Below are 27,440 nucleotides of genomic sequence, written 5' to 3'. Positions count from 1 at the left end.
TATACCACATTTTCTTGATCCATTCATCTATTGAGGGGCATCTGGGTTGGTTCCATAGCTTAGCTATGGTAAATTATGCTGCAGTGAACATGGTTGTGCTGGTAACTTTAGTATGTCCTTGCTTGTGCTCCTAGGGTAAAAGCCCAGGAGTAGGGTTGCTGGGTCATAGGGGAGCTCTATGTTTACTTAGTCTTTTGAGGAATCTCCTTATTGCTTTCCAGAGTGATTGAACAAGTTTATACTCCCATCAACAGTGTAGTAGGGTTCCCTTTTGGCCACATCCCTGCTAGCATCTGTCGTGAAAATGACCATTTTAACTAGGAAGAGGTGGAATCTCAATGTTGTTTTGATTTGCATTTGTTATGGCCAGAGATATTGAGCATTTCTTCATGTGTCTATTGGTCATTCTCTTTTCCTCTTCAGTTTGTATTTATTTCAAAATTTGATTCTCTTCCTTGGGAAAGATCTTCTGGTTCTGTAATGAAAGCTGGCATGCATGCATCTGAACATCCAAACCTCAGGCACGTGCGAATCTCTAGCCACAGAACCATTGGAGAAATGCACCTTTGACTTTTTTTTTGCTATCCAGCCTCTGACATCCAGGGAGGCACACCCAAATAGTTGGACAAGATGCTGAGCAAAGCAATCACAATCTGTCACACTCATCTACCTCCTTCTGTGGTCTGCGTGTTGTGTCCCCCCAGTTCAGTAACCTCCTCTGTGCTGTAGTGAGGGATGGAGCCTTTGGTGGAGAACTAGGTCATGAGGCCTCTGCTCTGGTGAATGGCCACGCAGGCAGCGTCCTCACACCTGAGCGGAAGTTGAGGCGGGCCTTCCACAGATGTTTGCTTCATAAGATGGCTATTTGCCTACTGTTCATTTGGGAAGGATTCTGGTGATCCTTGCAGCCTTTAAGTCTCCAGTCCTTTAAAAAATTGTAGTTTTTCAAGCACATACTTCTCTATATTGAAGATTTTTTTGTCCTGGAGCTTGAACTCAGGGCCTCACTTGCTTAGCTTTCACTTAAGGCTAGTAGTACTCTACTACTTGAGCCACACCTCCACCTCCAGCTTTATGTTGGTTAATGCATTAGTTTTGAATCTTGATGCTCAGATCTCACTCCCTCGAGGAGTTTAGGATTACAGGCATGATCCAGCAGTGCCCAGCTTTAAAGTTTTTCTCGTTTAGGTCTGCTAGAGTGAATTTTAATTGGTTTATCTAGTTTAAAAAGTCTGTTCTTACTAACTATTGACCTAGAAAGTCTATTTTCTTTTTCTTTTGGTGGCACTGGTATTTGAACTCAGGGCTTTGTGCTTGTTGAACAAACTGTGCTACTTGAGCCACGCATCTGGCCCCTTGGCTGTTAGGTTATTTATCTATTTCTTTGCCCCCACCCCAGGGCTGCCTGGATGACAATACTACCTGTAGTCTGCTGAGTAAATGGGACCACAAGTGCACACCATTGGCTTATTTGTTGAGATGGGCTATCCCTACATTTGCCAGGCCTGGTTTTAAAATATGATTCTCTTCATTTCTGTCTCTCAGCAAGCTGGGATTATAGGCATGAGCACTGCAGCTTGACATAGCAATTAGCAGTTACATTTTTTTTTTTTTTTTTTGGCCAGTCCTGGGCTTGGACTCGGGACCTGAGCACTGTCCCTGGCTTCCTTTTGCTCAAGGCTAGCAATCTACCACTTGAGCCACAGCGCCACTTCTGGCTGTTTTCTGTATATGTGGTGCTGGGGAATCGAACCCAGGGCCTCATGTATACGAGGCAAGCTCTCTTGCCACTAGGCCATATCCCCAGCCCAGTTACATTTTTTTGTAGTTTATTTATTAGTTAAACAAAATTTTTTTGACAAGGTGTTGTGCAAAAATGGTACACTTACATAGTAGGGCAATGTGTACATTTCTTTTGATATCTTACACCCTGTTTTTCTTTCCCTTCCCTAGGTCAGGTAGACATATATACAATACACAATGTATCAAGAACATATACAGTAGCCACGTGGCCTACGCCCAAGAAAATTTGCCTAGGGCTTTAAATGTAATGTCGATATTAGACAATATGTCGACAGTAGTCTTATATGAACGTACATACATAGCCTTTGAGCTATTGTATTCCACTGAGAGGTCAATTTTTGACCTTTATATGTTGAGTAGTTGTTTGGTTTTAGTTACATAATGTTGGGTCGCTGACCCAATCCTGTGGGAAATACCATTTGACAAGCAGTTTTTGGTTTCGCAGACCTGGTCTCTACTGTCTCTCCGTCACCCCATCTTAACAGTCATATATCAGGGAGATCATGCCCCTTTGTTTTCTGTGTTCTAGGCTTGTCTCGCTCAACATTATTTGTTCGAGTTCTGACCATTTCCCTGCGAATAACAATATTTCATCATTCCTAATTGCTCTGTAGTATTCCATTGTATATAGGTACCATATTTTTTGGATCCATTCATCTGTGGAGGGGCATCTGGGTTGTTTCCATATTTTGGCTATTGTGAATTGTGCAGCGATAAACATGGAAGTACAAATGTCTTTTTGATATCTTGGGACTTGCTGTTTAGGATAGATGCCTAGGAGTGGTATGGCTGGGTCATAGGGTAGGTTTATATTGAGCTTTTTGAGAAACCTCCATACTGATCTCCAAATTGGTTGTACTAATTTGCACTCCCACCAACAATGGAGAAGGGTTCCTCTTTCCCTGCACCCCCTCCAGCATTTGTTGTTGCCTGAGTTCAGAGTATAGGCCATTCTAACTGGGGTGAGGTGGTATCTCAGGGTTGTTTTTATTTGCATTTCCTTTACTACCAGGGATGTTGAACATTTCCTCATGTTTCTTTGCCATTTTTATCTCTTCTCTTGTGACATCTCTCTTTAGCTCCTTTGCCCATTTCCTAATTGGTTTATTGGGCTTGGAGGAGCTTAGTTTTTTGAGTTCTCTGAGGATGACAGATATTAGGCCTTTGTCTGTTGCTGTGCTGGTAAAGATCCTTTCCCATATGGTTGGTTGTCTTTCTATTTTGGTGACTATGTCCTTAGCTGTGCAGAAACTTTTTACTTTGTAGTAGTCCCATTTGTCAAGTCTCTCCCCTATTTGTTGTGCCCCTGGGACTCTATTCAGAAAGTTCCTTCCTGTGCCTATAAGTTCTAGCGTCTTTCCTACTCTGTCCTTCAGTAGTTTCAAGGATTCAGGTTTGATATTGAGGTCTTTGATCCATTTTGAGTTGATCTTGGTACATGGTGATAGGCTTGGGTCTACTTTGAGTTTTCTGCATATGGCTGCCCAGTTCTCCCAGCACCAGTAATTGAAGAGGCTATGTTTATTCCATTGTATGTCTTTAGATCCTTTGTCGAATATCAGCTGACTGTAAGAGTGCGGTTTTATTTCTGGATCTTCAATTCTGATCCATTGGACTTCCGGTCTGTTTTTATACCAGTACCAGGCTGTTTTTGTTATGATGGCCCTATAGTAGAGCTTGAAGTCTGGTATCGTGATACCTCCTGCACTGCTTTTTGTGCCTAGAATTTCTTTGGCTATTCTAGGTCTTTTGCTGTTCCATATGAATTTATGGATTGCTTTCTCTATTTCAGTGAAGAACATAACTGGGATTTTGATAGGTATTGCATTGAATTTGTATAACAATTTGGGCAATATGGCCATTTTCACTATATTGATTCTGCCTACCCATGAGCATGGGAGGTCTTTCCATCTCCTGTGTCTTCTTTGATTTCCCTTATTAGATTTTTATAGTTCTCATTAAATAGGTCTGTCATGTCTTTGGTTAGGTTGATCCCTAGGTACTTTATTCTTTTTTTGCTACTGTAAATGGAATTGTTTCCATAATTTCCTTTTCTGTTTGTACATTGCTGGTGTACAGAAAAGCTGCTGACTTTTGTGGATTGATTTTGTATCCTGCTACTTTGCCAAAGTAGTTTATTAGGTGTAGGAGTTTGGGGACTGAGTTTTTTGGGTCCTTCAGATATAAGATCATGTCGTCTACGAATAGGGATAGTTTGAGTTCTTCCTTGCTGATGTGGATCCCTTTGATGTCCTCCTCTTGCCTTATTGCTATGGCTAGGGATTCCAGCACTATGTTGAAAAGAAGTGGGGAGAGTGGGCATCCTTGTCTTGTTCCTGAGTTTAGGGGGAATGATTTAAGTTTCTCTCCATTTAATATGATGTTAGCAGTTGGTTTGCTGTATATGGCTTTTATTGTTTTGAGGAATGTTCCATCTATTCCTGTTCTCTCCAGAACTTTTAATAGGTATAGATGTTATATTTTGTCAAAGGCTTAGCAGTTACATTTTTTAAAAAAGTTTTTTTTTTTTTTTGGTGGTATTAGGCCTTGAATTCAGAAGCCCAATGCTTAATAGGTACATGCTCAACCCTGGCTATTCTACTTGTAAGTCACTATATAACCTGGCATCAATGAGGAAGGCATTCTGTTATGCAGAGGTCTTAGAGAAAATAGAGGCACAATGGAAATGGTGGTCTCAAGGCTTCAGAGGACCATTAGTGGTGATGAAAGGAGAAATATGCTCTACAGTTTTGGGAACAAATCTGTTAGTATATTGAGGTGGTTACAAGAGCACCATCCATTGAAGAAGAACAAAGATATAAATACTACATCTAAAGGATCTGGGAATAATAGTTTTCAAAATTGTACATATTCAAAACATTAAATTCCTCCCAAACAAATCCTCAAAAAACAACTACTCCATTAATAAGTGGCTAAAGAATTAAGGAGAGGCTTCTCTGAAGAGGAAATAAGACTAGCCAATAGACACATGAAGAAATGCTCAACATCTCTGGCCATAAAAGTAATGCAAATCATTGAGATTCCACCTCATCCTAGTTAGAATGGCCATTATCAAGAAACTATTAATAACAGATGCTGGTGGGCATGTGGCCACAAGGGAACCCTATTACACTGTTCATGGGAATGTAAACTAGTTCAATCACTCTGGAAAGCAGTATGGAGGTTCCTCAAGAGACTAAACATAGAGCTTCCCTTTGACCTAGCAACCCCACTTTTGGGTATTTACCCAAATCACCACAAATAAGGCCATACTAAAGCTACCAGCACATCCATCTTCCCTGCAGTATTATTTGCAATGGGTAAGACATGGAATCAGCCCAGATGCCCCTCAGTAGATGAATGGATAAAGAAAATGTGGGCTGCATGCTGGTTGCTCACACCTATAATCCTAGCTACTCAAGAGGCTGAGATCTGAAGATCATAGTTCATTCAAAGCCAGCTCTGGCAGGAAAGTCTGAGAGACTCTTATCTCCAATTAGTCACCTGAAAACCAGAAGCGATGCTGTGGTTCATGTGAAAAAGTGCTAGTCTTGAGCTGAAGAACTCAGGGACAGTGCCCAGGCCCAGAGTTCAAGCCCCAGAAGTGACTGAGGAAAAAAAAAAAAGGAAAATGTGGTATATATACACAATGGAATTCTATGCTTCCATCAGAAAGAATGACATTTCCCCATTTGTAAGGGAATGGAAAGACCTGGAAAAAATCATATTAAGTAAAGAAATCCAGATCCACAGACATAGGCTTCATGGTTTCCCTCATTGGTAATAATTAGTATATGTCTAGCATAGTCCTACCAGAGGATCACAAGAGTCCAAAAGTTACATACATTAGACCATATGAAATGATCTCCATGATATGGAAACGAAATTTTGTTGTTGTTTTCTTTGTTTTTAATGTACTGTTTCTACAGTTATTTCTTTTGTCTTTCATTCTTTTTTCTCCTCTGGTTTAGTCCCCATGGTCGCTGTTTCTGAGTTTGGAGCCCTTTGTCTTTTATATGAGTTTATCTGATTTGGAGAAAGGAAGGGGGATCACAGAAACGGTGAACCAATGCATTAGTGATACTCACTGCACACTATGTTGGAAATGAACTCTACACCTTGGTGGGAGAGGACTCGGGAGGGAATTTGGGAGAAACTGAGGGAGGCGGTAATATTTTGACAAGAAATATGCTCATTACTTTATGTACCTGTAATCCCCCTGTACATCACTTTTACCATGAAATTTTAAAAAGCTATAAAGATAAAAAATGCCCCTATTGAAATTGGTGCTCACATTATGTGATTTACAGAATAATTTATATTACTAAAGAAAACATGTGTGCTTATAGGTAAATATGATACATGAGCATAGTTTCTGTATTTCTGTATTCTATATATTTCTATATATCTATATGCCAATTTGTGAGTCCATATTTCATATATTTTTCTTGAACATATTTCTTGTTATGCCTAAAAAGCTCAATAAACATTCTTTTAAACTCCCCAGTCCTCAACTTCAACTCCAGAAATAACCAACTTGAGAATTACGCTAAGGAAAAAGAGAAACAATTGCAATATTTAGACACAGAGGAGTGGTCTAGGAAATATGGTAATAACAATGAAAAATATGGCAGCCAGGCACTAATTGAAATGCAATGCGTAAATACAGAATTGTACAAATTTAGTGGGTACCTTGGAAATTTTGTAAGATGGGCTAAGAGTTACCAGTCTGGATAGACAATGAAAAGAACTGCTGTAATTTTTCATAGTTGTTTCTTCAACCCTGAAAAAAGATAAAAAAAAAAATTGGGGGGAGTTGCAAATACAAATAATACTTGTGATACATTGTTGGGGATTGCTGCGCCTTTAAGAGGGCACAGCTGGCTTTAGCCCGTCCCCTCTCCTTCTGCCTTAAACAGGAAGAGAAGCCCCCGCCCCTGGAGGCCAGCACGTGTCTGACGGCGGGACCCCAGAAACCCAGTCCTTGGGGGCTGTGGTCTCCGCCCATAGAGGAGGTCCCGTGACATCACCTGAGGGACAGCCCTTGTGGCCAACCAGTGGTCCCTCTCCTGTGCCCGCCTTTGGGGGTATATCTGTTGGCTCCTCATTTGAATAAACCAGACCGCCCCTGAGGCTTTCTCCAGGACTCCCACGCGCCCGTGTCTTTTCTTAGAAGGGCTTGAGGAGTCTCGCTCGGCCAGGTGCACTGAGGCTTACCCGTGTCCCTTCACTCCACCCTGGGCGTCCGCAGGTCAGGCGCCCAGGCCAGAGGGTGAAGAGGGGAACACACTCAAGAGGGAGTCATCTTAGCGTCCCCGGACCCAGGGGAGGTGAATCTGGCCCGGCAATACAGAAGCCTTCAAATGAGAGTGGGAAGGAGCATAGATGAGATTAGGAGAACTTCATTGGAGCAATAAAATTATTGTACTAGTTTTCTTTTGATTCTTCATTCTAGTTGTCTGTAGAGAATTGTGAAGCATGATCCATTTGTCATTAATAAATTATTTGACATTTTGCTCCATTTTATGTTATAGGAGTAATGTCTGCTTTTGTACTTCCATAGTAGACACTCACACCCCAAAGGAGTGACTGTGTTTGTGTTTATCTAGTCCAAGGAAATGAAGAAACAGTAGACAATTTTATTTTTGCCAGTACTGGGGCTTGACAAAGCTGATGCTCTGCCACTTGAGCCATGCCTCTACTTCTGGCTTTTTGTAGTTAATTGGAGATAAGAGTCTAATGGACTTTTATGCTTGGGTTGGCTTCAGACCAAGATCCTCAGATCTCAGCCTTCTGCAGAGCTAGGATTAGAGGCCTGATCCCCTGGTACCTAACTGGTCGTAAACAAATCCTTCTGTCTTACTTCCTTTGCCTTTCTAGATATAGTAAGTGCTGATTGAAATCGATAAGAACTCTGATTAATCTGCAGGGGGAAAGGTATCTGCTGTGTGAGTGTGGACCCTCAGCCTCTGACAGTGTCGACGGTTAGCCATCGCGGCAGCTGATGTTAGCTGAAGAATTAAAAAGCATCGTGTCTGTATGCAGTGTGGTCTATGCAATCTGTATCTTATGTAACATCTATACAAACATCTGTACAAACACAGATTATATTCATTACATGCACCAGTCTCTCCCTGTTCCTTGTGGAAGGACACTGTGGCTGGCCACCGTTGTCTCCCCTTGGGCTCTCTGGGGTGTGTGTGCCTCAGCTCCCATCCTGTGAGACCACACGACTGATGTCAGTGCTGCTCCATCGGCCAGGAGCTGCTGCTGCACATGGCAGATCATGAACACAATGCATCTTGGTCACTGTCACCCCTAATAAAGATTTTTGTCTGGTACGTAATTTGCAGATATGTTCCCCAGCCAGCAGCATCTTCTTGTTCTATTACCAATGAGTTTGGCAGAGCAAATTTGTCAGTTTTGATTGTCTATTGTTTTCTGTGTGGAAAATTAAGATTTTTCTGACTTTCAACATGATTGTGCATTTGAATGGTATTCTGGAAGTTTCTTAATACCACAAGGAACATCCTCCCTCCATGGCAAATGATGATTTCTTTTGAAAGCTTGTATTTGACCTAGCAATGGCACCCATGGTTCTTACCTAATATGGCTTGGTGCTCCTTGTCAGTGGCAGCTCACTTTTCAAAGAGTTTTCTGTCCTATTAGAACTCCGGAAGTGGGGACATGTAGCTTGAGGAGGTGGGCAAAGCCGGTGGGGGGGGGGTGGACATAGGAACAGAGAGAGGAAAGGTGAGCAGTGTGGTCTTTCTGTTCCATGTCAGTTATGTAAAAACCAACTATCTAACTTGAGGGTCGAGTGGGAGGGGAAGACAGTGTGCCATTGCCCTCAGAGAAGTCTACTCAAACCTGCCTTTCTACAACTACATTAATAATAATAAAAATAATAATAATGAAAGAGCTATAGCTCACTTCTGCCATCTCATAGACAGCTTAGTGTTCCCACAACAGTGTTCTTCAGAAAAGGCCCAAAGCTTTTGGGACAGCATCTGCAGTCTGAGTCCAAGTTAACTAGAAGGGATTGTTTTCTGCAATTCCCTCATCATAGCCGGCTCCCAAAGTGGTAAGGCTTTGTTTATGTCCTGGGACTTCAACTCAGGGCCTGGAAGTGGGTCACATCCATTTTCCCCTGAAGTGCCAGACTTTGAAGTCAGGCCCCACTTTACCACGTGAACCCCACTTTACCACGTGAACCTGAGATAAGCAGGCCCTGTGAGCAAACCCAGGACAAGCCCATTAGGGCCCAGCCGGTCAAGAACTCTAACCACTGGGAATGCTTCACTCTAACTGCCCCCAGAGTGCCTCGAGCCCTGAGCCAATCAGATTTGTACCTGTGTCCTAATCTTGCTTGCTTGAACACCTGATTGCTGTAACTTTGTTTTTGCCTTTATAAGCCCTGTGTAATCGCAGCTCAAGGCTCCCTCCTAACCTCCGCTGTGTTGGTGGGTAGGACGAGGCCCGAGTTGCAGCTCGCTTGAATAAAGCCTTGCCTTGCTTTTGCATTTCGGAACGTCTGAGTGGCCTTCTTGGTGGTGTTTCACGACTTGGCACAACATTTGGGGTTTCGTCCGGGATGGCCCCAGAGACCCCTGAGACCCCAGACTCTGAAGGTAAGAAAATAGCGCTGTTCATTCTGTGTGTCTGTGTCTGTGTGATTTGTAGTTTTGTTTTCTGTTTTGGCCAGCCGCCTGAATCTGAACCTGTAGGTAGTGAAGGACCAGCCAGAGTGGACACGCTCGTATGGGCAGTCCTGGAGGACTTGGAGAACACCTCAAGCCCTCCACAGGGGGCTCAGGCTTCCCACTACCACCATGAGCCTGAAGGACTGGACCGGGAGGCTCTTCTAACGGGTGCCCGTCCAGTCCACTCTATATTGGGGGTTGTCTGGTCCGCTCCTACACAGGAACGGGAGAGAGAGAGCCTCAAGACTGTGTGGTTTGCCCCCTCACAGGGGCAGGAGAGACACAGTGAGACTGTGTGGTCTGCCCCCTCACAGGGGCAGGAGAGACTCAGTGAGACTGTGTGGTCTTCCCCCTCACAGGGGCAGGAGAGACTCAGTGAGACTGTGTGGTCTGCCCCCTCACAGGGGCAGGAGAGACACAGTCGAACCTGTAAGCCGCGGCTCCCTAAGTCTGTAAGTGTTGTCTAGTCTTTGTGCCTGTGATTATTTTTGTGTTTCTTTCTTGCGCTGTACCTGACTGACAAATGGATGATGGGGAAACGTTCCTTCCACTCCCCTGGACTTGACTTTAGCTCACTGGAAAGATGTACAGGTGACAGCCCACAATCAGTCAATCAGTGAGAGTGTCCACAAAAAAGAACTCTAGGGGGACCCCCACCCAGCCTTCTTAAGCAGAAAATTGTTTGGTGCGCTAAAATGTTTTACTAAGACTACAAATGTTTTACTAAAACTATCAAGCCCTGGAAAATGAGGCTGGAGAATGCTAAAATCATTTGTTAAAGGTTTTTGTCTTAAAATGTATGGCCGATGCTTATTCTGCACACTTTAAGATCTTTTGAAAATGTATGTGTGTGTGCATGTGTGAGTGTGAACATGTTCAAGTCTGCAGTATGATGCAAAGCTAAGTTTAAGTTTAAAGTCATAGGGTCATCAAGTTTGGGCATTACCAAATGCTTTAAAGGATTTCTCAGGGTTCTTTAATTAAAATTAAAAAAAATCAGAGCTAAGTGTCAGAAATTTGGATTTAAAAGAATATATATATATATATATATATATATATATATATATATTAAACTAATGGGGATAATGGGGATAGAAGTAAACTCTCATTAACTCTATGTATGTAGGAAGAAATGGCAAAATGGGCCAATGTTTCTCACTAATATATTGGAAAGCTGAATGGATAAGTATTTCTAATTGTAATTCTTGCATTAAGGAAAAATTCAAAGGTCTTCATGCCATGCAGTAACTGGGACTGAAGAAAAAAAAAAGAGGCTTTTTTGAAACAAGCAGCCCGTAGGGCAAAGGGCGGCACCTGGTTTCAGAATGCCTGAGAGCTTCAGTTTTTCCGATGCAGATAAAAGCTAAAATGTTGTGTTAGTGTTAAAAAGGCTTTGGAAATCAAGAATACATTTCTAGATAAGAAATTTGGAAGTAAAATTGTCCTAAATAATTATTGCAAAGTGAGAAAAGGAGAATTATGGCTACCAAAATGTTTAATTGCCATTCCAGCTTCTTTGTAGGTTTTTTTGTAACTGTTTCCAGCAGGCCCACAGAGAAGCACAGGTGATTCCTACAAGTTTGTCGAGATTTAATACTGACCCTTAATAAGTTCCAGGTAAGAGAGCATGCTTAAAAACTACTTCTGTGTGGACCACCTTGTTGCTTATAATTGGAGTAAAGTGGCCCCTTATAAGACTCACTGATCTGAATCTGCGGTTCGAAGCCAGCACTGAAAAAGAAAGGTCCCTGTGAGACTTGTCTCTAATCAGCCAGCAGAGTGCTGGGAACGGAGTTGTGTGGAGCTCAAAGTGGTAGGGTACTAGTCTTGAGCTGGAGAGCTGGGGGACAGCGCTCAGGCCCTGAGTCCAAGTCCAGTGGAAAGTCACTCCTCCTGGGACAAAAGTGATGGAGCATCCAGAGGCAGTAAGCCACTGCTTGGATGGCAGAGATGGTGTCAGATCCTAGAGTCACTCCTGTTTGGCCTTTCAAAAGTTAATCAAAGCCGGGAAGTCCTAGAAGAATAGTTCATAAGCATGCCTTTCCAATGCCCATGTCTATCTACTGGGCAGGAACTTGCCAGTCATCTGTGATAGTGGTTAGTAAGGGGAAGTTTGTCAAATGAGAGGATAGATTAAAATCTCACCCCCCTCCTGCATTTACTCAAAGCTCTGACTGGCAGTGAGAATTTTAAGCTGATACATCTGTTTAGGAAAGAAAGCTTGTAGACCTGAGATTGTGTTCTCATTGAGATCTGTTAAAGGCCTGCAAAGGTAATTTTTTTAGGTCATCAGAGATCAGTTCCCCAGCCAGTCAGGAAAAAGCTTTTACAAACTAGAATGTTAAAAGGCACAAATTTGTAAACCTGAAGTCACCTATCTGGGCTTCATATTAAGAGAGGGCAAGCGTTGGCTGTCAGATGCACGTAAAGAGACTGTCCTGACAATCCCTGTGCCTAAATCAGCCAGACAAGTCAGAGTTCCCGGGAACAGCAACAGCAGGCTTTTGCCAGCTGTGGATACCTGGGTTTGCTGAGATGGTCAAGCTTCTATATGAACAGAGGTATTGACTCTAGTAGACCCAGGGCCACAAGCTTTGCCTCCTGTGCCCCAGTATTCCCAAGAAGATTTGAAGTGGATAAAGAAAATTCCCATGGCCCACAAAACCCCGGACAGAGAAGGAAACAATGACTGGTGGAAAACTTGTGAAGGGAAACTTATCCTGCCACAATGTCTGGGTAAGGGGATCCTTAAGAGAATCTGAGCTTCTCACATGGGAACCCGAAAAATGCAGGACTTGCTCTGACACTCGAAAGTGAAAATTAGACAAGGAGATCAACTTATTGAAGATATTGTTAAAAATTGCAAGGCCTGTCAGCTTTCCAATGCCCCCAATCAACAGATTACTAAAGGAGCTCGCCTCTGTGGGAATAGGCCAGGTGTGTATTGGGAAGTAGATTTCACAGAAATTACAAATATTTGCTAGTTTTTGTAGACACCTTTTCAGGATGGGTTGAAGCCTATCCAATAAAGCATGAGACTGCGAATGTAGTGGCTAAGAAGATCCTGGAAGAAATCCTACCCAGGTATGGCTTTCCATCCACCATTGGGTCAAACAACGGACAGGCTTTCATCTCAAAAGTAAGTCAGGGAATAGCTGCAGCACTGGGGACGGATTGGAAATTGCATTGTGCTTACAGACCCCAGAGTTCAGGACAGGTAGAGAAAATGAATCGGACTCTAAAAGAAACCTTAACTAAACTGGCCTTAGAGACTGACGCAGACTGGGTGTCACTCCTTCCTTTTGCTCTGCTTAGAGTAAGAAATTCTCCCTATTAGCTTGGCTTTACTCCTTTTGAAATAATGTATGGGTACCCCCCGCCCATTATCCCTAGCCTTCAGACTGAATTGCTTGCTGATTTGGATAATGCTGAATTTTTGTGTAAACTTGATTATTTGCAGCTCGTGCACAAGAATGTGACCCCAACTTAAGGCATTATATGATTCTGCTTCTGTCCCTACCCCCCATTTATTCAGACCAGGGGACTGAAATCCTTAGAACCACGGTGGAAGGAACCCTAGACGGCATCGCCACTTGGGTTCATTGCTTCCACTCCAGGCCAGCTGACCCCTTTGCCCTGGACGACGTGGTGGAACGTGGGAGGTCTCCAAGCACCCAACTCAGCCGCTTCGCCTTCGCCTCAAGAAAAGAAGTTAGACTGAATATTGTTATAACTTTCTTTTTGCCTTCTTTCCTTACTACCCTGGCTAGTGTTGATGTTATTTTGGCAACTCACTCCAAAGTGAGGTGACCCCCTTATTTTAGGTAGTTTTGGGCTTGCTCAGGAATACGGGTATAGCCACCCGACCCTTAGAGCACAGCCAAGAAGTTTATGTATTATTTTGTTGCTTACATTTGGACACTAAACACTATACAGCAAATGGTAAGTCTGTATAGCTGAAAGTTAATTTTCAGTTTGCAGTAATCCTGCAGTCCCTTGGTGAAGTAGACTAAGGTTATAGGTTCCTGGCTAGGTAAGTCAACGCCCCTGAGTCAGCCTGAAGAAGTTACAGAAGATGGATGATCTTCACCCATCTGCCCCCCTTTAAAACCGAGGGACCAGAGTTGTTTTTGGGAAGATGAGGCAGGATAAACTAGAGGCATGCAAAACAGAGGTACAGAGACTGTACTTGTGAGAAATGGTGACAGGCCCTTTGGTTACTACTTTGGGCCCTATTGGCCCATGCCTTACCTCTATATCATCCCCTAGACATGCAAGCCATTGAAATGGACAGAATGGAGCCATGATTGGCTCCCAAGGTACCAAAAAGAAAAAGGGGGAAATGAAGTGCCAGACTTTGAAGTCAGGTCCCACTTTACCACGTGAACCCCACTTTACCACGTGAACCTGAGATAAGCAGGCCCTGTGAGCAAACCCAGGACAAGCCCATTAGGGCCCAGCCGGTCAAGAACTCTAACCGCTGGGAATGCTTCACTCTAACCGCCCCCAGAGTGCCTCGAGCCCTGAGCCAATCAGATTTGTACCAGTGTCCTAATCTTGCTTGAACACCTGATTGTTGTAACCTTGTTCTTTGCCTTTATAAGCCTTGTGTAATCGCAGCTCGAGGCTCCCTCCTTACCTCCGCTGTGTCGGTGGGTAGGATGAGGCCCGAGTTGCAGCTCGCTTGAATAAAGCCTTGCCTTGCTTTTGCATTTCGGAATGTCTGAGTCTCGGTGGTCTTCTTGGTGGTGGTTTCGCGACTTGGCACAACACCCCCAAGAGGCTCACAGCTGAAAGCTGCCTTGATCTCAGAGGAGATCTTGTTTGGCCTTTGAATAACATTGAAAACTTTGGGGGCTCATGGAGGTTGGTTGAATGTCCTTTGCACTGTGAGGTTGTGTGTGCTTTCGGGCGCCAGTGGTGGAAGTAGATGACTGAAGTAGATAAGTTTTAGGGTCAGATTGTCAAGGGGTAAACTTGTGAGAGCTGATCTGGTCTCACCACCTCACGGGAGTGGGAAACCTGCGTGTGTGTGTGAGAGTGTTTTCAGAGGTGCTTGGCTCATGAGGGCGCTGACTGGGTGAGTGGTTTTATCCACTGATGGGTTTAAAGTCCGAGTAGACTATGGAGAGGTGGTGGAACGTGGAGGAGGCTCCCTGGTTGGAGGAAGTGGGTCCCTGGGGCATGTCCTCACAGCCCCAGTGAGCCTCGATGTGAGAAGTTCTCCCCCTCCCTCCGTACCCTCCTCCCCCCCCCCCACAATGGACTGAACCTCTGAGCAAAACCATGAGCAAAAGAAGCCTTCTTCTCTTAACTGGTTTGTTAGCTACTAGCTCACAGTCACAATAAAGCCAGCGGATATGTTCTTACAGGAGGGCGCCTAGATAAGGGGATCTGTGTGCTTGCTCCAAGGACGGTCCTGTCAGGATGAGAACAGGAAGAACACTGTCCCCAGGGGCTGGACCATGTCATTTGGACCTCACACTTCAGTCACCAGAATTAAGTTTCTGTTGTTTGCCCCATCTGGGCTGTGGTATTATAGCAGCCCAGAGTAGGATAGCCACCTCCACTGCTGGCTCGGTTTTTCTCTTTGTGTTTTTCCAGTCCTTCTACAGTTCTGCTCTTCATTGTGTTTCATTTTGGGGAAAATAAAGTGATGCAAGAGGGTATAGGAAAGAATTGAATAAATAAAAGCAGATCTAACATATAAAACTATCATGGTTTGTAAAGACAATCACATGCCATCAGAAACTGCTTTGTTTCAGTCAAGAATTTAATAAGCATATATTGATATCAGCTACAAATTAAAGCAATGATTCACCAAGTAACAATCCAAAGTAATGCTTATTAGCTAGATGCTGGTGGCTCATGCCTGAAACCCTAAGGTACTTAGGAAGCTGACATCCACATGGTAAGGTTTGTCTGGCAGGAAAGTCCATGAGACTCTGATCTCCAGTTAACCACCCACAAACTGAAGTGGAGCTGTGGCTCCAAGTTGTAGATCACTAGCCTGGAGCAAAAAAAGAGCTCAGGGACAGCTGCCCAGACACTGAGTTCAAGACCCACCATGAGCACAACCACCAAAGAAAAGACAAGAAGAGAGAGCTTATCTAACTGACTCTGGCTGTGGTCACTAGGGGTCCAGCAGTTGTGGATGCAGTGGGATTTTGATGGTCTTTTAATATGTTTATTTTTCTTTTCTGTTCTTTTTTGGTATTGGGGATCGAACCCAGGACATTGCACTTGCTAGGCAAGCGCTTTGCCACTGAGCTATATACCAGCCATTGAATATGTTTCTTTAAGGAGAACTTTAGCATCATTAGCCACTATGTCAAGGAAATGAAGTAGCAAGTAATAATATTTCCTAAAATAAAGCCATGAAGCGAGGGGACCACCACTAGTTGAGCAGGTTATTTCTAAGTATCTCCAAAGTTTATCCCCTAATGGTTCTTCCTCTGTAGTTTTCAACAAATGTGGAGATTGAATGATTGTCATGAGTCTCTCCACAGGTACTTTCAAATTATCAGCAAAACTTTGTAGAGATTTATCATCCACTCCAAAACATGTTCGATAGTGGTTTAATCTTTCCTCCAGGGCCTTCTCGTCATCCCTTAGAATGCCCACTACTGGCAAGGTGGCCCATGCCCCACCCTTGAAGGCGTCTAGCCAGATTTGCTGCATCTCGGTCTCCCTCTTCATTTCAATGGTTGCATCAGTGACATTAGGCAAGGAATTCAGAAAAACCTGGCGCTTTTGAGCAGGAAGGTTCTTTAACAGTGTGTCTGTCAGAATTGGAAAATCATAATCAGCTAAATCATGATTGGAGATTAAAAAGATTTCAGGGACCTCGACTCCATTCTGCTCAAAAGTTTCCACACAGTAGTTTCGGATCTCCTGCAGGACTTTTTCTCGTTCAAAGCTTTTTGGTCTGTATCTCTGTTCATTCATTAAGAGAAAGTCCACTTTGCTTCTCACAAAGTAGAAGTCCTTCTTCATAAATTTGATTGCTTTGGCAAGTTCTATATCATTGTACCCAAAGCGTGTAGCAGAAACAATAAAGAAGAAGTCATACTCTTTAAATTTTACTTTTTCTAGATAATCTTTTGGCTGAAAGTTCGGGGTTCCGATGCCAGGCAGATCCCACAGAGTTACATTGGGGGCATTTGCGTATGTGTATTTCTTTCTTTCCATTGTTGTGTCCTGCACCCCAGTTGGAGCCGCCTCCTCCTCTTCATGACCAATCCCTCTCAAGGCATTGATGAAACTGGACTTTCCTGCTCCTGACCCCCCGGTCACAGCGATGTTAAGTGGCGCGTTGTCAATGTCCTTTAGCACAGCAGTGATCACAGCGTTTGCCCTCTGCATGTCTCCTTTGAGCAGATAGTCCTTGATGGAACAGATGGCGTCCGGAGAGAGGATTTTGGTTTCCATCTTGAAATTCTTAAAATAGGAATCAAAGCTGGAGTCCAAGCTTTGGACCTCACGAGGTTCAGTATCATCAGGTGTTTCAGAGAAGAACTGCCCCATGACTGTGAGTAGATAATGGGACTACCAAAAAGAGAGAAGAGAAAAATGGAAACTGTTATACAAAAGAGTGTCCTTGTGCTTTGTTATCACCCTCGGTGCTGTTGTTTCAGTTCCATTTCTCTCTAATGGCCCCACACAGATGTGTTCTTACATTTTTCTGTTTTTGAAATTTTATCTAAATTTTTCATTCTGGGAAAATTTGAAGCCAATCAAAGTTAAGAAAAATATGATAAAAAACACTGCATGTATTCTTTTCTTATTTTTTTTTTTGCCAGTCCTGGGGCTGAATTCAGGAACTGAGCACTATCCATGGCTTACTTTTTGCTCAAGGCTAGCACTCTGCCAACTTGAGCCACAGCGCCACTTCTGGCCTTTTTCTATATATGTGGTGCTGAGGAATTGAACCTAGTGCTTCAAGTGTAAGACGCAAGCACTCTTGCCACGAGGCCATATTCCCAGCCCCAACTGCACGAATTCTTTAGCTAGCTTCAACGGCTATCGGAACATGTCTGTCCAGGTGCTGGGGGCACATGCCTTGAAAGGCTGCTCAGGACGCTGGCATCTGAGTATCAAAGCCTGTCGGGGCAGGAAAGTCCTAAGACTCTTAGCTCCAATTAACCAGCAAAGAGTCAGACGTGGAGTGTGATTGAGTGGTAGACTTTTAGCCTTGAGCAAAAGGGATAAGAGACAGCACCAAGGCCCCAAGTTCAAACCCATTACCAGCACAAAAAATAAAGAGAAAAAACCAAAACAAATCATGACGAATCCCACTTCATCTGACCCCACCAGAGTGGGATAGCAAATCCATGATAACTACCAGTTGAGGCATGTCACCTGCAGTATGTGCTTTCACATGACAGGGATATTAATGACCACGACTGTAACCCTATTATTACTTAAATTAACATGAGCTTAAATCTAAATAACAAGTCTTTATTGTTTTGAGTACCCAACAACAATTTTCCCAAATAGCCACATAGGTCTTTTTTTAAAAAGGCTAAATTTATATTTTTAACCCTATGGTTTTGAGTAAAGATGTCAATAAAAGCCAGTAATTTTGTTGGATTGATATAATTATTTCTAGCTTTAGTTGTTTCCTTCCTTTCCCTCCTGCCTTCTCTGTCTGTCTCTCTCTGTCTTTCTGTCTGTCGCTGTCCCTCTGTCTCTTTCTCTTGTGCTTTCTCTTTCTCTTTCTTCTTCCTCCCTCCCTCCCTCCCTCCCTCCTTCCCTCCCTCTCTCCTTCCCTCCCTCCCTTCCTCCCTCTTTCTCTCTTTTTTCTTAGTGCCAGTCCTGGATCTTGAACTCAGGCTTTGGGCACTGTCCCTGTCTTTCTTGTTCAAGGATAAAAACAGTACCACGTGAGCCACAGCTCATTTCTGCCTTTTTGGTGGTAAATTCCAGATCAGAGTCTTATGGACTTTTCTGCCTGGTGTGGCTTTGAATTATGATGCTGTGATCTCAGCCTCATAAATAGCTAGGATTGCAGGCATGAGCCACAAGTTACATTTATATGCATTTCATATTATTGGAATCTGTGCACATAAACACTCTCTCTCTCTCTCTCTCTCTCTCTCTCTCTCTCTCTCTCTCTCTCTGCCAGTCTTGGGGTTGGAACTCAGGATCTGGACAGTACCCTGAGCCTCTCTGTGCTCAAGGCTAGCACTCTACTACTTGAGCCACAGCTCCCCTACTGTCTTTTTCTGTTTATCTGCTTCATGCATGCTAGACAAGCACTCAGCCACTAAGCTACATTCCCAGCCCTCCATAAATTGTTGTAGGACTCCATCTTGACTAGGGAAACATGGTAGCAAATGTTAAAATGAAGGTAAATATTAAGTCAACTTCACCGCAAAATTCTGCTTCTGTAAATGGCTTGTTTGTTGCTTGCTCTACGCTCTGCGTCAACCCCCTAGATCTGTGCTACGCTTTCACCTGTATAAACCCCAGCTTGAGGACTGTTAGGTGTTTCAGTTTCAGGTCCTCAGTCTGTGCTGTGTCCTTGGCAGGTCAGTTCGCTTTTTGCTTCCCCAATAAATCCATCTTTTGTTTGAGGCTGTCTCTAAGTGGTGGACTCCTGGAGGGACAAGGAATCTTCTCCCTCAAACCCCGTAACAAAACCATTTTCTATGAGGAATATTACCAATTTGTAGCAAGATGTCTTCATCCTTCAAGCCCAGGTTTACATACTTTTACTCCATGTACTAGTTCACCATACTTAAGACTTCATTGACCTCCTGTTTCCTTTCACATTTTTTATTTTAGAAACTTAATCTAATGGTACAGATTTCTTTTGAAGAGCAGTGTGTGTTAGGGATGAGCTTCTGAAAAAACCATGCAATCAGTTACTGTAACTTCCTGATATGAAGGTCTCTCCCTCCTTCTTCTCCCCCTCCCCACCTTCTCCTCCCCCCTCCCCTCCTTCTCCTCCCCCCTCCCCTCCTTCTCCTCCCCCCTCCTTCTCCTCCCCCCTCCTTCCCTCCTCCTCCCCCCTCCAATTCCCCTCCTCCGCCTGCTCTCCTCTGCCTCGTCCTTGTCCTCTTCCTTCCTTCTCCTCCTTCTTCTTTTTGGTGTCCCTGAGCTTCTTTTGCTGAGGCTAGCTCTGTACCATTTGAGCCACAGCACCATTCCCGGCTTTTGCTGAGTAGTTTGTGGGAGGTAAGAGTCTTATGACATTTCCTTTGGGGCTGGCTTTGAACTGTGGTCCTCAGATCCCAACCTTCTGAGTAGTTAGGATTACAGCCATTAGCCACCTGTGCCTGGCAAAGGTCATTTTTAAAGATGACCTTTAAATTGAGATATCATTAGAATGTAAAACCTACATATTAATGTGTATAGCTTGATGTTTTGATATGCAAAGCTTGTGAAATGAGAATCACAATTCAGTTGACATAGCTATCACCTCTGCACTGATACTGTGTGTGTGTGAGTGTGTCTGTGTGTGAGTGTGTGTGAGTGAGAGATGAGACAATTCAGGATTTGTTCATTTAGCACATTTTGGGTGAATGACACTGTTTTTAATTATCATATACTTTATGTTAGATCTCTAGAATCTTTTATTCTTATAATAGAAAATTTGTATCTTTGGCCGGCATGACACGATTTCCCCCTCAGCCCAGACAACCATCCCGCTGTATTCTGTGAGATCAGGAAGACTGGTTTTGTTTGTTTTTCTTTTGTGCCAGTCCTGGGGTGTGGACTCAAGGCCTGGGCACTGTACGTGAGCTTCTTTTGCCCCTGAGTTTCTTTTGCTCACCGCTAGTACACTATCACTGGAGCCACTTCTGGATTTTTTTTTTCTGGATTTTTAATAGGTGTTAAGAGTCTCATGGATTTTCTTGCCTGGGCTGGCTTTGAACTGCAATCCTGAGATCTCTGCTCCTGAGTATCTAGGATTAAATGTGTGAGCCACTATTACCCCGTTGAGAGTGTTTTATTTATTACCCATATTTCTTTGTGTTAACTTCATATATGTATGTAACACGCAACAACCTCCTTTATTCTTCATTCTACATTCCCCACTGACAGATTTCTCTCCTTTTCTCTAGTTGTCTTGCCTAAAAATCACTTTGCAGTGGGTGGCAGGGCGGACTGAGCACCATGAAGAATGTTTGTGCTTTATTTTCCATCCTCTCTTCCTAAATTCATCATGACATTTGCAGCCCTCTCTGTGCCCTAGGTGGGTAGATGCACAGACTCCTCTACCAGGAGAGGGTGGGCACCTTCCAGCTTCCATTGGAGTTCTGTCTCTGGGAGGCCTCTGCAAGCCCGTGGGCATGGGCCTGTGTGAAATCCCATTGTGGATAAGCTACCTCATTGTTTGGATCCACTCACCTATTGTAGGGCGTCTGGGCTGTTTGTATGACTTGGCAATTGTGAGTACTGCAGCAGTGAACATGGATGTGCAAGTGTGTTTACAATATCCTGGCTTGTGCTGAACTGGTGGATGCTCAGGAGTGACGTGGCTGGGTGGTAGGGCAGATTGATGTTTAGTTCTTTGAGGAACCTCCAGACTGCTGTCCAGATTGGTTGTAGAAGTTTCCATTCCCACCAACAGTGCAGAAGGGTTCCTTTCCCCCCACATCTCCACCAACTTTTGTTGTTGCTTGAATTCACAATGTTGGCCAATCTAACTGGGGTGAGATGGAATCTCATAAATATTTTGATTTGCATTTCTGTTATGGCTAGGGATGTGTTGCTTTGTCCTCCTTACCTCTTCCTCTGAACTCCCTTGCCTGTTCAGTGATTGGTTTGTTAGTTTTGGTGGGGGTTAGTTTCTTGAGCTGCTTGTATATTGGATATTAGTCATTTTCAGATGTATTGCTAGTAAAGATCTTCTCCCAATCTGTTTCTGTCTTCCTAGTTTAGTAACTATGCCCTTTGTTTTACAGAAAGTTTTTATTTTGATGTAATTCCATTTGTCAAGTCTTCCCTCTATTTGCTGTGCCTCTGGGACTCTTCAAAACATTCTGCCTGTGCATCTAAGTTCTTGTGTTTCTCCTGCACCCTTTTGCAGTAATTTCAGTTTCAAGTGAGTTGCTATTGGTGCTGGTAACAAACAGGGACCCACTTTCAGTTTTCTGCAAATGGATGCCCAGTTTTCCCAACCCCAATTATTGAAGAGTCTGTTGTTTTTTCCCCCACCCTGTATCTTTGACTACTTTATCAAATATCACATAACTGTAAGTAAATGGTTTTATTTATGGGTCTTGTAGTCTGTTCCACTGATTTATTATTATTTTTTTTGCCAGTCCTGGGACTTGAACTCAGGGCCTGAGCATTATCCCTGGCTTTTTTTTTGCTCAAGGCTAGCACTCTACCACCTGAGCCATAGCACCACTTCTGGCCTTTTCTCTATATGTGGTGCTGAGGAATGGCACCCAGGGCTTCATGTATAGGAGGCAAGCACTCTACCAGTAAGCCCTATTCCCAGCCCTCCACTGATCTTTAAGGGGTTATATATTTGTCAGTTGTTGGGCTTGAACTCTGGGCCTGGGCACTGTCCCTGAGGTATTCAGCTCAGGGCCAGCACTTTACCATTTGAGCCACAGCGCCATTTCTGGTTTTCTGGTTTTGTGATAAGAGTCTCACGGACTTTCCTGCCTGGGCTGGCTTTGAACCATGATCCTCAGAACTCAGTCTCCTGAGTAGCTAGGATTACAGGTGTGAGCCATAGGCGCCCGGCTTTAAGGGATATTCTTAAAATAATGTGGAAAATTGGCAAAATTAGAGACTTAAGGAAATAGTAATAAAATATGAAGATCCCCTAACAAAACAAAGCCAAAAGATAGACAAGAAATTATTAGAGTTTGAATAGAAAAATAATGGCATGTAAAATTTCAGTGTAATAGAAAATGTAAGGGCTATGTATGGCACATTTATGTTAATAACTTTGACTCAGACATTTCTATAAAATATGAAATGCTGAAATGTGTGAGACCAAACAGAAAATGACAAAAAAGCCAGGAAGTATGTTAAAAATTGAGCAATATAGCAAGTTTTCTTATTGCAAAATAACAAGTCAGAGCTGATTGGTTAAAAAAATTCTACAAAGAGGGCTGGGGATATAGCCTAGTGGCAAGAGTGCCTGCCTCGGATACACGAGGCCCTAGGTTCGATTCCCCAGCACCACATATACAGAAACCAGCCAGAAGCGGTGCTGTGGCTCAAGTGGCAGAGTGCTAGCCTTGAGCGGGAAGAAGCCAGGGACGGTGCTCGGGCCCTGAGTCCAAGGCCCAGGACTGGCCAAAAAAAAAAAAAAAATTCTACAAAGAATCAAAGATCCAAGAGTAGGCATGCTATATCATGACAGATTTAAAAGGAGAGAAAGATCTCTTTTTCATGCTTAGTCATATTATAGTCAAAATAAGATAAATAAGATAAGCAATCAAAATGAAGAAAAATGATGAAATTATTTAAGGAATAGCAATATCATTCATAAATAATTTGATGTGGGGATGTAAAAATCCAGGAGTACATAAACGTGAAATCAATTAAAAATATGTAGTCAATTAGTCATGAGTGTGACATTCTAGAAGTGGACAGAATGAAATGTTCCTAAGAAGATATGTTCATTTTACTTAAATAATGTTGTTAGCTAATAATATACTAATAGTACAGGGGGTCTCAGTGTGATAATTCTGTAGCTATATATCATTTTCAGTGTTAAGAGCATTGCATTACCTCCCTCATATATATATATATACATATATAGGTATATGTATTCCCAAACACACACATATATATGCACACACACAGATAAGCACCCATGCTGGCACACAAATGCATTTGCCTGCATATGTGTGCACAGACATATATGAATATATTGATAGACATATAGGTACACATTTATAGAAAAATATGCACATACCTATACATGCATATAAATATTTAAATACATATGACACACATGTACATACAGATATATGGACATAAATATGTGCACACATATAAATAGACACAAAGCATATGTGTATATAGACATGTGTATAGATATGTGTCACACACAAACACACATATTATACACATACATATGCATGTGTGTGCATATATGTGTGCATGTGTGTATTGATTCTCTTCATCCTGGAAAGAATTTTTAACTCATTCAGATTTGCGGTCTAGTTTCCTCTCCCCCAATTTATCCGTTCCTTGGCTTCCTTATCTTCTGGGCCTTGTCGGCCCAAAGGCCACCGCCAACTAAAGATCCTTCTCTTTCTGTCTGCACTGACGTCAAATCTGTAAGCAGCCTTTCCGGCTTGCTCTGAATCTGTTCTCATTGGGTCACTCACGGGGCATCAGACTCTCTACCTGCTTCAACACCATCATTTCCAGCTCGGTTATGTTTTCTGCCCTTTTTCTTGCCAGCGACAAGTATTATCAGACATAACAAATGTTAATCTTTCCATTCTAAGTTAGACTGTGTCACTCCTCTCCTCAGCCACCACAAGCAGGCTTAGTTCACCCTGGAAGATCTTCACACACACAGTGAACATGGGAGACTTGGAATCCAAGTGACATGTGACAGTGTTTAAATGGCACCTAGAAGACCGAGGCTGAGTTAATAACTATATAGTTCCAATGGGAGCAATCAAGGAAAGGAAAAATTATGTTAGCACAAAGTTCTGAGATAAGAGCATGGTCCAACAAGTGCGGTTGTGGGGGTGCAGTGAGGAGGATGAAAGTGTGTTACATGCTTGTATGAAAACATCACACTGAAATGCGATAAGTGTAAACTAATTAAAACAAAAAAGCAAAGCATAGCCCAGGGAATAACAGAATAACAGGATGGAATGCAGAAACCAATGCAGGGACCTGGGCAATGTCAATGGGAGCAGCACTTACAGCCCAAGTCCCAAGGTGAAATCACCTTTGACTGTTGGCCAGGAGATATGGATAAAGAGAATGTAGCCAAAGAGAGTCGGAGCCTGCTTGTGCCATGGACATGAGCATGGAAGCCGGCTAGTCTGAGGAAGGGGACAGGTTCAGAATATCTCTGAAAGAACATGCGCTCTTCAGCAGCCTGCATGTTCTTGGATTTCCTCTCATCTTTTCAGTCTCAACGCCTTGTTTTAATAACATGTGTTCTGAACTTTGTTTTAAATGTCTCATCTTGTAGCTATGAATGCAATAAAAAAGAAGGATTTGAGACTCCAGTCCTTGGTGGAGGTCTCCATGACTGTCTTCTACCAGTATATACCCTGGAAGGGTCTACTTTTCTTCACAAATGTAGGAGAGTATTATCCTTCCTACTTTATAATTAACAAAACAAAAGTAAGACCCCCCCCCCCCCCCCCCGCATACCTGGTTACAGCAGAAGTGGCACACAGCGGGTCTCCTCACGCCAGGTCTGCTGTCCACTGGAGATCGGAGAACGACAAATCCTGACCTGGGTGCAAAGAGGGACGAAATGCTGGTTAGAGAGTAACAGTCAGGTGCTGGTGGCTCAGACCTGTAACACTGGCTGCTTAGGAGGCTGAGATCTGAGGCTGCAGTTTGGAACCAGCCTGGGCAGGAGAGACTGTGAGACTCTACCTTCAACGAAGTACTAAACAAGTCAGAAGTAGAGCTGTGTCTCAAGCAGTAGACTACCAGTCTTGAGTGAAAAAGCTAAGGGACAGTGTCCTGGGCCTGAGGCCTTGAGTTCAAGGCTTAGTACCAGCAAACACATCCAGAAAGGATTGAGATGTGAAAAGTCTTGTGGGCTCAGTAGTGGTATTTTATAATCTATTAGTAAACATACGATTTCAACCATGTTAGGAGGAGGTAGTATATAGACTCAATCAGATGAGTTTTGTCAAATAAGTAATATTCAAAACAATTTTGCTTGAACTTAAATGATGAGCTAAGACCATTCACAAGTAACAGTTGTCCTCCTCCATCAATGATGACTTAGTGTTGGAGATTCAGCTCTCCAGCCCATTATACGAAATGACCTGTTCTCTACCCTTTCTTTAGCCAAAAGAGATCTTTTGAGTCAGAAATCAGCTCTACATATTCATCGTGAGCTATCAGAGAAGTCTGTGTCTGGCGGGTCTACTCACTGTTTTTGTTTAATTTAAATTTTATGGTAAAGGTGACATAGAGATGGGTTACAGTTAGGTAAGTCAGGTAATGAATACATTCCTTTTTGAACAGTGTTGTCCCCTCCCTCATTTTTACTCACTGGTTTTTAAGGCACAGGAATTGTTCTTCACTCTGTTCCAGATTTTTCACTCAACCTCCCCTTCTGCCTTGCTCTTCAAAGCTGCAGATTCAGTGTGCTTGTCAGGATTTATAGGATGACTGCTTTCTACACCCCTCCCACACCCCACCTTCTTTTGTTCTTGGGCAATCAGAGCAGAGTGTTTAGCTTCCTTCAGTGTCTAGTGTTCAGTTTCCTTCTAGAAACTCTTGCATTTCCAGGAAAAGAAAAGTGAAACTCGGCTAGCTATTTTTTGGGGGGAGGGGCTAGTAACTTAGTGATTTCCAGGAATAGCTAGTAAACAACTTCTGAAAAATACACAAGGGCTAGGAACTTAGGGCTTAGCAAGGAAGCAGGACACCAAGAAGCAACTTGCTACCAGTTTGCAACCCCTCCCACAATCCCCCAAAGGCCACTTGTGGTTCTCTGACCCCCTACCTCCCTGACACATCCTGGGCTAAGCTTCGCATAACAGGATTCTTGGGTCCTATGAAAATGCACATTTCAGTCTACTTCTCGACACTTTCCCCTTCCATGACTGTAACTCTGCTTCCTCAACCAATTACTTTCATTTCCCATGGGTTTTTTGAAGACAGAAGCGAGCTGAATCATGAGTGTGGAAGTTGTGCTGGGACAGTGAGGAAACAGAAGGACTGGGGAAGCCAGGATAGATGAAGCCATGGAGTTAGACGGGACTTGAACTGGGGCCTTCACCCCTCTCACCACCTTCAGTTCTCAGTAGTTGCAGCCATGGGGTAAAGCTTAGGTACTTTTCAGTCAAAGCAACCAATACCTTCTAATAGGCCCTGTATCCCAAATCACATAGAAAGGAGTCAGAAGGTTTGAGACTCTAAATCCACCTTTTAAGTTTTGTTATTTAGCCAGTTATTTATGGAAGATGTTCATGTGTTAAGTGACCCTTTGAGGATAGAATTCTAGAGAGAATTAAATAGTACACTGCAAATGATTTACCTTCAAATTTCATGAAGAAGAATAAACAAGTCATTGATGATATCAAAGTCCATTATCCTAAGTCCATTCCAAAGGTGTTTGGCTGGAAAATACTGTGTAGAGTCATGCAATAAGTTAGAGAGGTTATCTAGTCCAAATACAGCCAATAGACACATGAAGGAGTGCTCAACAACTCTGGCTATTAACGAAATGCAAATCAAAACCGCATTGAGATTCCACCTCACGCAAGTTGGAATGGCATTATCACGAAATCTACTAATAGCTGATGCCTGTGGGGATGTGGCCAAAAGCAAACCTTACTTTACTGGTGATGGGAGTGTAACCTCGTTCAACCACTGTGGAAAGCAGTGTGGAAGTGTCTCAAATGTCTAAGCATAGAGCTTCCCTATGATCCAGCAACCCCACTCTTGAACATATATCCAAATGTCCTAAAAGCAAGGCCCTACTAAAGCTACCAGCACAGCTATGTTCATTGCAGCATTATTCACCATTGCTAAGGAGTGGAACCAACCCAGATGCTCCTCAGTAGATGAATGGATCAAGAAGATGCGACACACACACACACACATACACACACACGAGTTCTAGGTGTCTATCAGAATGAAAGATATTGCCCAATTTGTAAAGAAATGGAAAGACCTGGACAAAGTTATATTAAGCAAAGCAAGCCCGTCCCAAATAAATATAGATTCAATGGTTTCCCTCATTTGAAATAACTAGACTTTGTCTATGATATTTTTTAGGAGGGGATCACAATA

General features: G+C 43.1%; 1 protein-coding gene across 2 annotated transcripts in view; it reads right to left on the bottom strand.

The window, feature by feature from the left end:
• The window catches only part of LOC125340087 (interferon-inducible GTPase 1-like), a 38,620-nt gene extending 12,859 nt beyond the window's left edge, over positions 1–25,761 (bottom strand). The window contains exons 1-3 of one of the 2 annotated variants that reach the window (XM_048331507.1): positions 25,693–25,761; positions 24,831–24,915; positions 15,761–17,054 (exon numbers count right to left, since the gene is read on the bottom strand). In XM_048331507.1, the coding sequence (XP_048187464.1) occupies positions 15,777–17,033 (1,257 nt within the window). In that variant the 5' untranslated portion in view covers positions 17,034–17,054; positions 24,831–24,915; positions 25,693–25,761 and the 3' untranslated portion in view covers positions 15,761–15,776. Of the gene's footprint in view, positions 1–15,760; positions 17,055–24,830; positions 24,916–25,692 lie in introns of those variants that run through there. The other variant, XM_048331508.1, reaches the window with a different exon arrangement.
• Positions 25,762–27,440: the final 1,679 nt, after the last annotated feature.

Source organism: Perognathus longimembris, chromosome 22 (genome assembly GCF_023159225.1).
Source record: "Perognathus longimembris pacificus isolate PPM17 chromosome 22, ASM2315922v1, whole genome shotgun sequence".
Lineage (NCBI taxonomy): Eukaryota > Metazoa > Chordata > Mammalia > Rodentia > Heteromyidae > Perognathus > Perognathus longimembris.
This window is presented reverse-complemented; position numbering and strand designations above follow the sequence as displayed.